This window comes from Pristiophorus japonicus, chromosome 5 (genome assembly GCF_044704955.1).
Source record: "Pristiophorus japonicus isolate sPriJap1 chromosome 5, sPriJap1.hap1, whole genome shotgun sequence".
Lineage (NCBI taxonomy): Eukaryota > Metazoa > Chordata > Chondrichthyes > Pristiophoridae > Pristiophorus > Pristiophorus japonicus.
The window spans coordinates 116,895,388-116,912,084 of record NC_091981.1 but is presented as its reverse complement, the minus strand read 5'-3'; the positions used below and the strand labels follow the sequence as shown (position 1 = coordinate 116,912,084).

At 43.0% G+C, this 16,697-nt stretch overlaps 1 protein-coding gene across 2 annotated transcripts in view; it reads left to right on the top strand.

Annotated features, from left to right (window-relative positions):
- The window catches only part of LOC139264430 (retinoic acid receptor beta-like), a 358,884-nt gene that overhangs the window by 94,363 nt on the left and 247,824 nt on the right, over positions 1 to 16,697 (top strand). For both annotated transcript variants that reach the window (XM_070880885.1, XM_070880884.1), the window contains exon 3: positions 8,649 to 8,790. In XM_070880885.1, the coding sequence (XP_070736986.1) occupies positions 8,649 to 8,790 (142 nt within the window). The remainder of the gene's footprint in view (positions 1 to 8,648; positions 8,791 to 16,697) is intronic.

Genomic DNA, 16,697 nt, shown 5'->3' with positions numbered 1-16,697 from the left:
CTACTCCTGCTCCTATTTCTTATGTTCTTATGTACTGATCCTAGATTTAAAAAAATCTTTGTCGATTTTTTCATTGCTGAGCCCTTTAGCTACTATTTGGAGTTTAAATTGTAGGTGTTGATTGTTGCATTTTCTGTACTATTTAATTTTTTTAATGCAGTGTTGTTTTAGTCGCTGGACTATGTACTTGCTTAATAATAAGAGCTGAACTCAGGAGCTATTTATATGACGACACTGCACAGTGACAAACTTGCCGCTGACTAATTTGTCTACATTTCAGTGTTCAAATAATTAGCACAATAGCTAAGGGAGATTTAATTTTTGTCTTATTGACAAAAATTGGGCAATTTGTTAACCAATTCAGAAAACTAGAGTCCAGAAATTACTGTTGACAATATCACCAGTCAAACCCTTAATGCAAAGGTATGACGGTCCATGAGCTTAGGGAATGAGTTGAGCCATTTAAAATAAACAAGTTAATGTCTCCATTAAAATAGCAGACAAAGGAATATCATCCAAATGTGTGCTTCCACTAATATTGTAAGCAGTAGTTTATAGATATCGATAACTAACTTGTCAGCAATAGCTGGTTCAGTTAAATGATAATTGTTGAGGATCAAGGCTTAATTTGAATCTCAAGCCCATCTGAGCCATGATGCTATTTGTGTTTTTTGAGCTTTTAACCCCTCCTTTCCTAATAAACACAGTTCCATTATAGACGGTCATTACATAGACTAAGGGCATCCCATTGGAAGGTGAATAGTGCTGGTTCCTCCCATTGGAAGGTTTGAATGGTGTTGGTTCCTCCCATTGGAAGGTTTGAATGGTGTTGGTTCCTCCCATTGGAAGGTTTGAATGGTGTTGGTTCCTCCATTCACTGTTCAGCGAAGGTCAAAGCTTTCTGCAGACTTCATAGTTTGAGGATTCAAAACCCAAAAACTTGATGTTGACTTCTTTTCACAAATTATTTATAACTAACCATTTTCTTCATGTATAAGCACGAAAGCAGAACATTTCCAAATGGATCATAGTTTAAAATTGGCAACAACAATCAATTGAAGCTTACGTGTGAGATACTGCGAGTGTAATTTAGAAATTTCTACACTATTACAAAAAATAAGTTGGAATAAAAACACATTAGAGGGGTAACTTGGGTGCATATAGGAAATTTGTTCATACATTCTGCATGATTTTCCAAACATTTAACTGAATGATCGGAGGATTGTGTGTACTGCTCACCTCAATTTTTAATACGTGCTACTGGTGAGCATGACTCTCTGCCAGAAGCACATGATTACTCCTTGAATGTTCCCATACTTCAAAGAAAAATAGCAGCTGAAATAAGGAATGTGTTGCAATGCCACACTGTAGCAAAGGTTGACTGCCTCTTTATTAAAAACATCTGGCTCTTGCAATCAAGCCTGTTTTAGATTTAAACTCTTCTGACTTTTTACTTGATTGACAGATTAAAAAAGAAAGCCTCATTATGAGTCCTTTTTAAAGGTAATCATTTTCAAAGAATTATTTTGTGGTTAGCCATCTCTATGTGTTTTTTCTTGGAATATTTGTTGCTGAATCCAGTTGATAACTTTGTTAAGGGACTGGTTTATAAGAATCTGCCAGTTTGAGGGAGCCGAGTTAACATTAGTAACTAATGCTTTAACCTAGGATACTTCAGTGATTTTATCATTGCAATTCAGTGTGCTAATTCATCATCCTTATTTTGTCTGACTCCATGGCATTAGTTTGCACCTTCACCATTATTGCGGTGAATTGGAAGTGAAAATTGGTCAAGTTTTATAACGGCGAGCAATTTGTTTAGTCAGTTTAAATTACCCCCCCCCCCCCCCCGCCCCCGCCAGTAACTCTTCAGCAGAAAAAAAATCAACAGAAAAAGAAGCAAGCAAATCAAAGACAATTCAAATCCAGAGCAACAATTTGATTTTTTTTTTGCATATACAGTTGAACTTCCCTTATCCGGGACTCCCTTATCAGGCACCACCCCTCATACGGAACCATTTCCGGCCACCAGATGGCGCATGTGCAGAATTCCAACATGAACAAATTGAAGTCCTTCCTCGCTGGCCGATTTCTGCAATCGCTGGCCTAACCCCGCGATTCCCAGCCGCCCCCCACCCATGCACCCACAATCTCTCTGCCGCACTCCTAGCCCCAAGCCAACCAGCCCCGATATCCCCTTGCTCAGTACCAGTAGCATCCGATTTAACATGACCTCCCCATGTCTGGCAAAATCCCTTATCTGGCACAGGCCAGGTCCCGAGGTTCCGGATAAGAGAGGTTCAACCTGTACTGAGTTCATGATCACCTTAAAACAATTCTATACATTTTTCAATTGCTGGAAAGTTTCAAATTCTACTGGTGGGGATTTTGCTTCTCAGATAGAAGTTAATTTAAAGTGGTGTTGTCTTTCTCAGCAGAGGAGGAGAGCATCTGGAAAAATCACATTGGCCCAGAAATCCCGGTCGGCTGTTACCCGTGGGCGATCGGGTAAAAAAATTAAAAAGGATGCGCACCTACCTGTTCCTGCTGCGCCCACGCGAGTCTCAGGCCTGAGGCCTCCACTGACTGTGCATCGGAGCGCGTGCACACCAGGACATGCGCAGGGTTGGAGCTGCAGTAACATGGCTCTGGCAGCCAATCAAGATAAAGTATTTTCTCACTCATAATAATGGGAACTCTAAGTTGAAATTCCCATTATTATGAATGAGAAACCCCACCCCGCAACACACAACACTCTAATAAAAAATAGAAAAAATGCACCACATATTTTTATTAATTTTAATTAGTTATTTATGGTATTATTTTTTATAATACCATTGATGACATTTATTTATTTATTTATTTATTATTAAAGACAGGGCCTCTTTAATATATTTGTAAAATAATTATTTATACATTTATAGTGTGGGACTGTGTGGCAATGCGCCTACTTTTATCAGACACAAAGTTTTGGGGACATTTGCTGGGCAAGATATGGGTAAATACTGCAATCTTGCCCATGCGAACGTGCATTGTGTGTTGAAAACCGGCTTTTGCACTGCCTTCCCGGGTCCGTACACACTCTGTACGGACCCGGGTGGCCGGAATTTCTGGGCCATTGTTTTTATCATCATGACATCATGCACAAATGACTCAGTGATATTTTTGCGATGCAGTGATATGTTTCAACACAAACTACGTCATCAATTACAGCACTAGGCAAACCGAGAAAAAGAGTGTGCCAAATATTTATTATTAAAGACAGGGCCTCTTTAATATATTTGTAAAATAATGATTTATACATTTATAGTGTGGGACTGTGTGACATTGCCTCCAGAACTGGTGGCTTCTTAATGGAGAATGTCCCTAATGCAACAGTAAGCAGCACTCTTTTTAAGAGTTAATGTTACACAAGGTATATGCTGTAAAACACCAGGACTGGTTTGATAAAAATGATCAGGAGATCCAAGAACTAATAGATTGTAAGCGCAGAGCAACAACCCAACTTGGGAGCTGCAAAGCAACGTTACGGACGGCTCAAGGCTGAGGCCCAACAAAAAACCCGGGACTTAAAGAACAGGTGGTGGATGGAGAAAGTACAGGAGATACAACAACTGGCCGACAGCCACGATATGCGAGGATTCTTCATTGCAGTCAAGGCCACCTACGGTCCAAACTCCCAAGGCCCCACCTCACTCCTGGCCAAGAACGGGGAAACACTCATCAAGGACACCGAGGCTGTCAGGGCCCACTAGAAGGAGCACTTTGAAGATCTCCTCAATCGAGATTCTGCCTTTGGCGCGAGTGTTCTCAACTCCATCCCGCAGCATGCAACCCGCCACCACCTCAGTGAAACCCCAAAGCTGCACGAGGTCGGCAAAGCCATAAAACAGCTCAAGAATAACAAGGCTACGGGTGCGGATGGAATTTCTGCTGAGGCGCTAAAGTTTGGTGGAGAGGCGCTGTTGGCACGGATACATGCATGACCTCATCTCTCTCATCTGGAGGGAGGAGAGCATGCTGGGAGATCTCGGAGATGCAGTGATTGTGACCATCTCAAGTCCGACTGTGGCAACTACAGGGAAATCTCCCTGCTATCAGCCACTGGGAAGGTTATCGCTAGAGTTCTCCTCAACCGTCTTCTCCCTGTGGCCGAGGAACTCCTCCCGGAATCGCAGTGCGGATTTCGCCCCCTACGGGGCACAATGGACATGATTTTTGCAGTGTGATAGCTGCAGAAAAAATGCAGGGAGCTGTGGCAGTCCTTATACATGGCCTTTTTCGATCTTACAAAGGCCTTTGATATTGTCAGCCATGAGAACTTATAGAGCGCCCTCCTCCCATTTTGCATGCCCCCAAAAGTTTGTCAACATCCTTCGCCTGCTCCACGACAACATGCAGGCCATGATCCTTACCAGCGGTTGCATTACAGACCCAATCCACGTCCGGACCGGGGTCAAACAGGGCTGCGTCATCGCTCCAACCCTCTTCTCAATCTTCCTCGCTACCATGCTCCACCTCATAGTCAACAAGCTCCTCGCTGGAGTGGAACTAAACTACAGAACCAGTGGGAAGCTGTTTCACCTACGCTGCCTCCAGGCCAAGTCCAAGATCACCCAAACCTCTGTCGTTGAGCTGCAGTACGCGGACGACATCTGCATCTGCGCATATTTTGAGGCTGAACTCCAGGATATAGTCGATGTATTCACTGAGGCATATGAAAGCATGGGCCTTACGCTTAACATCCGTAAGACAAAGGTCCTCCACCAGCCTGTCCTCTTCGCACAGCACTGCCCCTCTGTCATCAAGATTCACGGTGCGGCCCTCGACAACATGGACCACTTCCCATAGCTCGGGAGCCTTTTATCAACAAAGGCAGACATTGATGCAGAGATTCAACATCGCCTCCAGTGCGCCAGTGCAGCCTTTGGCCGCCTGAGGAAACGAGTGTTCGAAGACCAGGCCTTCAAATCTACCACCAAGCTCATGGTCTACAGGGCTGTAGTAATACCCGCCCTCCTGTATGGATCAGAGGCATGGACGATGTACAGAAGACACCACAAGTTGCTGGAGATATATCACCAATGATGTCTCCGCAAGATCCTGCAAATCCCTTGGGAGGACAGACGCACCAACATCAGTGTCCTCGCCCAAGCTAACATCCCAAGCATTGAAGCACTGACCACACTCAATCAGCTTTGCTGGGTAGGACACATAGTTGGCATGCCAGACACGAGGCTCCCTAAGCAATTGCTCTATGCGGAGCTCCTTCACGGCAAACGAGCCAAAGGTGGGCAGCGGAAACATTACAAGGACACCCTCAAAGCCTCCCTAATAAAGTGCGACACCATCACTGACACCTGGGAGTCCCTGGCCGAAGACTGCCCTAGGTGGAGAAAATGCATCCGGGAGGGCATTGAGCTCTTCGAGTCTCAACGCCGCGAGCGTGAAGAGGTCAGGAGCGTGTAGCAAATCAGTCCCACTCTCCCTTCTCCCGACGAATGTCTGTCCCACCTGTGACAGGGTCTGTGGCTCTCGCATTGGACTGTTCAGCCACCAAAGGATTCACTTTAGGAGTGGAAGCAAGTCTTCCGCGATTCCGAGAGACTGCTTATGATGATGATGATATACTGTATGTTTAAATAATTCAGAAAGTAAATTGCTTCTCTGATACCTTTTGCACTCAAGGTTCCACATCACTTTCCACTTTCTTTACTGAGATAAGATTTCATGACAATTAAGAATTAAAAATTGGCTGCCTACTTTTGTCAGCACAGAAAGTATTCTGAACACACACAAGAGCAGTACTGTCTATTTGCTATTAGTAGCTACATTATTCCAATGAAGTGAACTGATTTGTGGGGAGAATGGGCACTGCTGTGTAATGGAAAGCCTGAATTCTTACAGTTAATTTCACAGATGACTTGTGGTACCATAAGAGTTCTTAAACAGTTACCATTAGCTCATACTTGTTTTTGTCGTATCATCTAATGTTTGTAGTGATTGCCTTATATTAGAAAACTGGCCTCAAATTAATTAATATGCTTATTATACTTTTAAGATTGGCTGAATCTCACCACAATTTGCTGCAGAACTTCCACCAAGACTAACAAAGTAGATGGTTCCGTGGTGGATACTCTTCCTTAGTTCCAGTAAAACAGCTGGAGCTGACACAGTACTTCAGAGTACAATGTACATCTTGACACATGTTGGAGCCATTCAATGCCTACTAACTGACATAAGAACATAAGTTCAGATTCAGTGTGATATGCTGATATAAGGGACATGGTCAACATATAAAAGCAAGTCATAGCCTCACTTCATACCTAACATTGGTGTGGGATAAAGTATGTCATAGGATTAGTAAACTCTCATTGGTCAATATATTTAACATTTACGCAATGGCCACATTTCAGCTATTGGGAAAGATTGAACAAGTTGGGACATTTTTTTTTAGAAACGAGAAAACTTATAGGAGACCTGATCAGATCTTTAAAATTATGAATGGGTTGGACATGATAGATGTCAGCAATTGTAGGGGCCACGAATACAAGATACTTACTAATAAATCCAACAAGGAAAGAAAGAGAAATGCATTTACTCAGAGAATGGTTAGAATGTGGCACTTACTACCACAAGAAGTGGTCCAGGCAAATAGTTTGGCTGCTTTCAGAAGAAAACTAGACGTGTACATGAGAGAAAAGAGAATAGAAAGATATGCTGAAAGGCTGAGATGAAGTAGACGGAATGGGAGGAGACATGTGTGGAGTTTAAACACCAGCACAGACTATTTAGGCCGAATGGCTTGATTCTGTGTTGCATATTCTATGTAATTCTATGTAATTTCCTCCAATATTCAGAATGACAAGCACATATGGGTAATACATGATACAGTAAGGATGCGTATTTTTGAAGTGATGTTTCAAGTTTTGGAGAATGCCAGAAATTCATTTGATGCAGAAAGGTTAAGAGGTAGAAACTTGTCTTGGACAGGAGTATGCATCAGCCACTCGTCAATTGAACTGAATATCGGGCAGAGCGAATAACAGGTGATCAATGCGATACCACCCGTTATGCACTGCTATCCAAGATGATTTTCTACCCCAAGGACTTCAGGGTGGATGAAGCATCATTGCTCATTGCACCTCACAAGGTATTGACCAAATAACAGTGACAATATGCTTACAAATTGATCCCTATTCCTCATAAAGCCTGCCAAACCATTTACCATAGCCACAGCCATAATAAAGTACTGGTGCCATTTTCTTTTCCTTGCATAATTAAAGCTGAACACTTCTTCAATGTAATATTGTTTGATGTTTTTGTTATTATAGAAGAAAATAATTCCAAAATTGGGGAATCCACTATCTGTATTTTCATTTGTAGCCACTGGCAAGATTTGGCAATGCTTGGTATATGATGAGGCTGTGGCTTATTTTCAATGCTGGCCATGGCTTCAATTCAGCATGTCAGACAGAATTTGAATTTAGGTTTGATAAGTGAAAAGACAATGGGGATGAAATTGAACCTCGATTTTCCCGTTTCCTTGACATGAAACAAGGGGTAAAAGGTCTGCTTTCGCGAGGTTATATCCTGCACCCCAAGGAAGCCTGAAAGACGTCCGATGCCATATTGTGCCGTGCAAACTCCAACTAGTTTTTCCGGGTCTGCAGCAACCTAACCAGTGGTCCTTTGGGACCGCTGGATGCCGCCAAAGACAAGATAAGTAAACTTTCTCTTGGTTATCATAACAATCCTGCGGGCAACTGCCAGCCAGTGCTTGCAGCCCTTCCTTTCGCCCCTCCCCCCATCCCCACCACTCAAGGACCCACCAGAGGGCCACTGCCAGTGTCTGAGAGCCAGCTAATTTAGCACTGGGCCAGACCAATGAGCTGCATCGGAACACTTGATTATCGTATGCAGCTCACCGGTCTCTGAAACCCAAGGACCAATTTTGGCAATCCTTAGGCCGATTTCTTCGGGCAGACGTGGCAGTCACATTGCCAGTTTCGCGCCCATACTTGGGCACTAGCCAATTTCTCTTACAATGATTTAACCAACTGTACGACACAGTAGCATTATTTTACAAATGTTAATGCACATTAGTTATTAAGTGCCAACAATTGAGCACCACATTAACCCCAGTTGTATATTTATAAAACCCTTGGAACCACATAATATATCAGCATTGTACTTCTGATTTTGTTATTCCTGTGTATTAACAGGTTGAGACTGTTCATTATGTAGATATATACTCTAGGCAGGTAAATGGATTTGATATACAGAGCAGCCATAATCTATGGCAGAACAAGCTCGAGGGGCTGAATGGCCTACCCTTGTACCTATGTTCTAGGATCTCAGTATCCTCAACTCTACATTTCCCTCCATAATAATACCTTAATGCTAGTACCAGAAAGCCAGATTCTTAAGACTATTCACTTCTTCCTCTTCCCCTCTGTAACAGCAATGTACTGCCAGGATATTTCCATTTAGAATAATTGGGAAGGAAGATTATTATTTTTCAGTTGGATCATTACTGTCTTAAAATATGACTCCTATTCATTACAGTTATTGTGTTCTGCATTGAAATAGTGTCTGCTGCAGTGTTCTGGGGGAAAACTCTTACAATTCTTTTTTGTCTTTTTCAGGGTTTCTTCCGGAGAAGCATCCAGAAAAACATGGTTTATACTTGTCACAGAGAAAAGAACTGTGTCATCAACAAGGTTACTCGAAATCGCTGCCAGTACTGCCGATTGCAGAAGTGCTTTGAAGTGGGCATGTCTAAAGAGTGTAAGTTCACGTTTTAGTCTTTATCTTTTTCCATTTTATAGGAAGCCCAGTATACCCCCATGAATCACCCTGTGATGAAAAGCCAGCATTAACAACAATGATATTGGAAAACTCTGGTGAAAAGCAAGTCTTTAGGCTAAATTTTGCTGACTTTTCTGAAGATTGTGCTTGGGAGCTCTCAGTGACAATTGCCGGTAATTTCCGAAGCCTGGTAATATTGAGACATCTTTGAAATATGCCTTGCTGGTAATATGCCCCTCCTTGCCATTCTAAGGTTTTAGAGGAAGTGCAGAAAAAGAATCTGCAGAATGATGTAGAACACACATGGAAAGATACTGGGCATCAAAAAGGAGTCAACTGTACCATCATTCCACATATCACATATTCAGTAAAACAATAAATGAAATAAATACCACATCTAGATTGTAAAATACAAGCTAAACAACAACAATAATTTGAATTTATATAGCTCTTCTAACTTAGAAAAATTTCAACAGGCATTAACAGAGGCTTGGGGAAAACTGGCACCATGCCAAAGAAGGTGCCATAAGGACAATTGATCAAAAGGTCAGTCAAAGGGGTGGATTTTAAGGAGGGATTTTAATGAGGCAGAGGGACAGTGGTTTGAATGAGAAATTCTAGAGAGTAGGGCCTAGTCAGCTGAAGGCATGGTTATCAGTGGTGGGGCAAAAAGGAGGGATAATGCACAAGAGTCAGAGGAATGGAGATTTGCAGGATTGGAGGGAGATTGTAGAGCTGGGGAAGATTACTAAGATAGGCATGGTGAGGCCTTTGGAGACTTTAAACGCAGGAATGAGAATTTTAAATTTGAGGTGTTAGGGGATTGAGAATGAAGTAGGTCAGTGAGGAGAGCAGCTGATGAGTGAGTGGAACTTGGGCAAAATAAGATATGGCAGCAGAATTTTGGATGAGCTGAAATTTTCAGAGGGCGGAGGATTGGGGAGCGTGCCAGGAGAGCATTGGAGAAATTAAGTCTGGCGATGATGAAGGCATGAATGAGGACAGATGAACTGAGGTAGAGGTGAAGGCAGGTGATATTATTCAGATGGAAGTAGGCAATCTTTGTGGAGGGCGAGGATATACGTTGGAAACTCGGCTCAGGATCAAGCAGCATGCCAAGATTGTGAACAGTCTAGTTCAGCTTGAGACTGGGGACGGGGATGGAGTTGGTGGCAAGGGAACAGTGACCAAAGAAAATTCTCGCAATCTCTGTGTCATGAACTTTGAGTTTTCTGACCTTGAATTCAATTTAACGGAACTTAATGGGGGTCTCCTTGTGCAAAGTGCTGTGACGTCAACAGGCTGTCTAAGCAACCAACCAAAAGGCAGAATTTTCATAGACAGCGAAGTGGGTAAGCCCTAAAATTCTAACTTTATAAAATAGTGAGAGAGCGCAAAATAAAGATTGGGGTTCTCAGAGGGGAAAAGAAAAACCCAAAGTAAAGATGAACAAATTTTTAAAAATAAATAGAATTTTTTTTTGAAAGGTTTCTGAAAAATGTTAATTACATTTTTATTAAAATGGACAAATATCACACTGCGCAAAATTAAAAATTAGTTTTCCAGGCTGGGGAATTTAATATTGTATTTACTGCAGAACAGATGAGGTTTTTGTCAGTTTCAATGATTTACGAGATTTCACTGATTGCCGGCTCAGCCAGTTTTTGAGTTGTTGACACACCACAACTTCGGGATTAGTACATGCGCCAATTCCTGATGTTGCGGTCAGCTTCAAAGGCGGTATGACGGTGTACTCTTGAGAGTACGCTGTTATACCGATTGCAAATTCAAGGCCATTATATACAGCACCACTGTAAGTGGTGCACAGGGTACCACAGATATTTCACAAGTTGCAATGTTGGTACACAGGCTTCCAGTTTATTGATTTTGTTTTAAAAATATTTGAGTATATTTGTGTTTCAAACATTTATTTACCTTGTCATCCTATTTCTTCAGATGCCTGCTATCGCTGTGCCGTAAATATTTTATATCTGCACGCTTAATATTTTATTTCAAATGTAATGAAAAGTCCATTAAACATTTATAAAGCTGTTGTACTGAAACCTAGTACAAGAAGTTACATAATCCCTCGAGTATGTCTTTCGAAGTACATACATGCTTCTGGCCATGCAACATCCATGCAACTGATTTACTGTAAATTTCCTAAATGCTGAATGTTGTGAAATTTAGTCTGAAAGGCATAAAATTGTAGAACATGTCCTAATTAATTTTCTCAAAAATAGGTTAAAATGAATGCTCTGCAGTAATCTTTCAATACTTGAGGTAACATGTAGGCTCAAAGTTCAGTTTGAGAGTGGAGAATATTTCTTAATTCCATTGTGTCAAGACATGTCTGAAATGGTAATCTTAATTTTTTCAGTCATCAATGTACATGCTGAACTCAACCTTTGGTGCCCAGGGAATAAAATCTCTAGACTTAAAAGCCATGGTTTTCACTATTATAAATTCTCTTCCATGGTTCCAAATACATCACTTTAAATACAAAAGTGCTGGATGAAAATAGAACCACTTTTCACTAGTGAAAATTCATAATGAATAGTATAATACTTCTTACTGCTAAATCTATTATATTTCCTCAGTCAGTAATGTAATAGAGAACATGTATGCACAAGCTTTTTTAGCCTGTTATATGACAGCTTTAATCAAGTTATTTAGATATGCCATCAGTGCAAGGGAAATATGACCTTTTTTCCACTTCATAGCAGCAAATAAACTGTTGCTAATCTGGAAGAGAAGAAACTTCTTCTCCAATCCATGTAAAGCGTCTAGCTTGCAAGTAAATTTTGGTGACATCCAGCCTGGTACTGTAATATGTTTTAATTGCCTTTATTCCTCGCTCTGGTACATCACCCAAATATCCATTCTTCATGCATGAACTTTACAGTGAGTGTTACCAAGCTGTTCAACTATAGGAAGCATCATAGCCAATCTTAATCATGACTTACACAAGCATGTACTTTCCACTGGATAATGATTTTGAGCAGAACCTCTCGCTAGCCCAGTGACATTGAAGCCAATTCTCTTGCCACTCTTGTCACCTGCCACACTCAGCCAGCCATTGAATCTGGGATCTTTCTGGTCCCTATGGATCAATTCCACCCTAGGCAATTCAGTTACTAACCACCATTGAGGGGCTTATTTTTTATGCAATTAGGGCAAATTTTGCAAAGTAAGATTGATGCAACTGTGGTAGTTAACAAATAATACTCTATGACGTGATAAATCATTATTTTTTTTGACAAAGGAGTGCTGAACCATTGAACCTTATCATGAAAATAAGTTGCACTAAAAATAAAGGTTTCTTCATTTGTTCAACCTCCACATACAAATAAATAAGCCATTATCCAAACAACGGGCACTGGGGACACTGAATGTTATATCCTTGCAGAATCCAGCTGAGCCATGTGGTCGCCCCAGTATTTGCATATAGGCCTTGTTCTCGATTCACACCTCAGTTCTTTTTCTTCTGTCTTCTGTTGTTCCACACCAAGGAAAGGTTCTTCATTATTTATCAATTCTCCTGTAATTCATTGAATGTAGTCACTTTAGTAACTAGTTAATTGTTACAAGTGCCTCTTGTTGAATTTTGGGATCTTTGATGAGTTTTTGCTGCTGTTTCTAACCTGCAATTTTAGCTTTGGCACTTCATCATTATATGACTTATTTTTTGCATTACCTTCTTCAGTTTAAACATACTTGAATCGGCTTTGCGACATTGATTAAAGTTTTCTCCCACTGGAACATTTGATGATGCATTGGAACATTTTACTATAATAAAGGCGCTATATAAATGCATATTGTTGTTTCGACAGTAGCTATTTTTAAAGCTGTGCATCCTGTCTCTGGGTGTTGTCGTGCACGCTAATGATCTGCAAACGATTAGCGTTTTGAGACCCCGTTCCACATGTTCTTGGATGAAAATCAGCATTGACCTCCTTACAAAATGACAAGATATTTTCAGATGAGAAGGCCCATTTTGGTTAATCCATCCGGAAAGATCCTAAGATCCCTCTATAGCGGAATCCAATTTCAACACCACACCTACTTATATAAAGTAGTACTTCCAGCTTCTCCCCTCTTCCCTTCCTCACTTTGCTTCCCCCACTTTAGCACTACTCTTGCTTGAGTCCTGCTACTTGAAGTAATTCTGGCTACTGTATACTGTGCACAGGCATTCCCATAAGAACAGGAATTCCTGCCAACAGTAGGCATCAACCACAATCAATTCAAGTAGCGGGATTCAGGTAAGATTAATGCTGACAGGAGTGAAGGGAAATAGCAGGCAGTGCTGCTTTAGGATGAGGGTGCAAGGAGAATTCCAGCTTGAACTAGGGAGCGATTTTCCTCTGGTGTAAATCAACTAAAAAAAAAAGTTAAGAACTGGTGTTATTCCCACCTCGATGGTATTTTGCTAATGGCATTCAAATCTCCTGGATATCATTTGCATCATTATTTACATATCCAGGTGCACACTTGGGTACGTTTAGGATGCAGAAAATGGTGTGTGTGAAGATTAGAGAGATGAGGACAATTAATGGGGAGCGTCACAATGGAGAGACAAAAATGCTAAGAGCTGGATTTTAGGCTTTAATGTTTTTGGGGCGGTAATGGTGGTGGGCCTGGAATAGTTTGCACCTCAGTAGGTAAGATTGGGCATCTGGGCCCAATATGTCGGGGTGCAGCGCTAAGGGAGGCTTTGTACACCTCTCTTGGCACTAGGATAGGAAACTCCTGAGCTAAAGAGTCAGGCCAGGACCACCTAAAAAAACACAGAAGCATTCCCAAAACATTGCCCACGCCACTACAACACAAATCGCTAAAAATATTAAAAGAAAAAACAATCACACTTACCTTAGGAGTCCATTACTCACCTCTTCGCCACCGGGACTGTTGGACTGCTCTGATTTCCCAGGCGGTCATTGCGGGCGTGCTTCCAGGCGGACCGGTCGGGCAGGAGCTGAAACTGCCGCCGGTGTCACAACCAGGGATGTTGCACACCCAGCACAGCTCTTCCGGATGGTGCTGCTCCGCCCCGCCGCAAAACCCGACCCGAGGATCTCTGTGGGGTGCTTGATGCTGACCGCCCACCCAGAAGATCTCACCGCCGCCATTGCCACCGCTCCGGGGCGAAAAACCGAGCGCAGAAGACCGAAAAATCCAGCCCTAAAAGTTTTCCAAAAGGCAGCTGACACAGCTCTGCTTCTACATTTTCTCTCACCCTGCACTGTGAAGACATTTCCGCACATATGGCTGGTGACATCTTGGTGGGCGTCGCCAATCGGGCTTTCTGATATGCCTTCTTTCATGTAGTATACCACATAATGCATAACATGCTGTGATTGGGATACTTCTGAGCAACCATCCAGTATAATGATGCCTTAGGCCTTCACTTTGGGCCTGCTGCCGTGGCCTGAGAATTCGTATGTCCATATGCATTAATCTTGTATCAAAATGAGATCTGGTTATCTCTGTGTGAAGATGTGTGGAAGGCACAGACCACCTTGTGTGAACCAATCTGCCTGCTATCGCTCAGTTGGTCATCTTCTTCCTAGCACCAGAAGACAGTAAGGCCGAGAAATTGGATCAATAACACCCGTTTTTTGGATGCGCCGAGTGACCTTAGAGCTCTAAAATAACGTGCATGGTGCATGCACACACTTGTGGGGCAAATCGCACCGGATACATATTGGTGCAGGCATTAATGCACGCGCAGAGAACTTCTGCCGGAAGTAGGCAGATCATGACGTCAATCAGCGTGCATGTTGATTTGATGCCAGTGGTGAAATTTTGGAGCTCAGCGCTCCAACTAATGCCCTCTGTTAACCTCGCACAGTTGAACATGTGTTCAGCGGCAGGAAGGACTCCCACCAATGCTATTTAAAGGGATCATTAATTATCTATAGGTTAGTTGCTACTTGATTTCTTCTAGCTGTTGCTACTATTCTACAAGTGTTTGGTTGTTTCTACAGTTGTTTCAAGTTGCAACGGTCTACAGGGAGTGGTGTGGCAGGTGCTGAGGATCTTTTGCTGACTTCAAAGCTTCTGCACAAACTAGTTGTTCCCAGACATGGGTGCACTGGTAGGACTTCCCCATGGAATACGGCATGACGTTGAGAATCAACAGAGGCCAAACAGTACAGGACAAGCTGCTGAAAGAAGGAGGAGGAGGGGGAGAAGGACTCTGAGCAGGAGGGCGAATCTGCCCAGGATGTCAGGGAGCAATTCTCCTATCTGAGCCTCAGCAAGGAATAATGTGTGAGACATCTACACTTCAGTAAAGACGTCTTCACTGAAGTCACAATTGTGGCCTCCGAGCAGGGCAAGGACTACATTGCCAGTGGCTGTGAAAGTGACCGTGGCGATGAACTTTAAGTATCCTACTCCTTCCAGGCTGGAGCTGCAGATATTTGCAATATCTCGCAATTTGCCATCCACTGTTGCGTAAGGGAGGTCATTGAGGCTCTCTATGCAAAGAGAACCGACTACATTTAATTCTCTGTTGCCAGAGACAAGCAGCTGGAGTGAGCACAAGGCTTCACTAGGATTGCAGGTTTCCCCATGGGTACAGGATGCACATCGCTTTGTGGGTGTCGCATGTCAACTCTGCATATACCGGAACTGAAAGTAGTTCCACTCCCTCAACGTCCAGCTGGTATGCGACCATGGGCAGTGAATCATACAGGTCAATGCCTGGTATCCTGGCAGCAGTCATGATACCTTCATTCTATGGCAGTCCGTTGTGCCAGCTTTATTTGAGCAACCAGGGCAAACCAAAGGGTGACTACTGGGCGACGAGGGCTATCCGCTGATGACATGGATCATGACTCCGGTGCATAACCTCGCATGCATACCATGAAAGCCATGCTGCCACACAAAATGTGATAGAACAGACCATTGGCATACTGAAACAATGTTTCTGCTGTCTGGTCCGCTCTTGAGGAACCTTGCAGTACTCGGCAGAGTGGGTGTCAAGATTTGTGGTGGTTTGCTGCATGTTGCCATCATGAAGGGCCAGCAGCTTGCCACCAGCTATATGGCGACCAGCTCAGGAGGAGGAACATGAGGAGGAGGCAATCAAACAGTCCCATTCTACCCAGGCTGTCTGTGAAGAACTCATCCAAGTGCGATACCAGTAACCACAACCCCAATTCCCTATTCATCAACGGTCCCACACCTTACCTTCCCTCTGTCACTGACCACAATGTTCACTTGGCCCCAATGCAAAAATAAAAGCCACCACAAAATAAACATTCCAAACCAAATTTATAAATAAAATCAAGCCATATTGCATACAAACGTAAACTAAACACCCTTGTGCATTCCCTTAGTGCCTGTCTTCCGTGTGCCTTTTCCTATCGTAGTGCTCCTACACAGTGCTACCCCAGTGGCTACAGCATGGCCGGTGGAAGGCTGCTGACTTGCAATGCAGGAAACTGCAGATGGCCTTGGAGGACCACCGCGAGAAGCTCTGGGTCTATACATAATCTCGGCAGGGCAGCAGCAGCCTGGGCTGGCTGGCTGACAGGCAACAGCAAGGGAACTGGTGGAATGGTAGTGGTGTAAGGATGAATTTCTGTCATTCTGAGAGAGGACAGCAGGTTTGTGCTCCATGGAGTCACTGGCACTCGCCCAGGACGGTGTCTCAGCAATCCGAGTAATCTGCTGGAGGACAGATTGCTGGACTTTAGTGTCAGCTGTGGCTCAGTGGGTAGCAGGCTCGCCTCTGAGTCAGAAGGTTGTGAGTGCAAGTCTTACTCCAGCAACTTGAGCACATAAATCTAGTCTAACACTCTAGTGCAGTGCTGAGGGAGCGCTGCACTGTCGGAGGTGCCGTCTTTCGGATGTGATGTTAAACTGCGATCCTG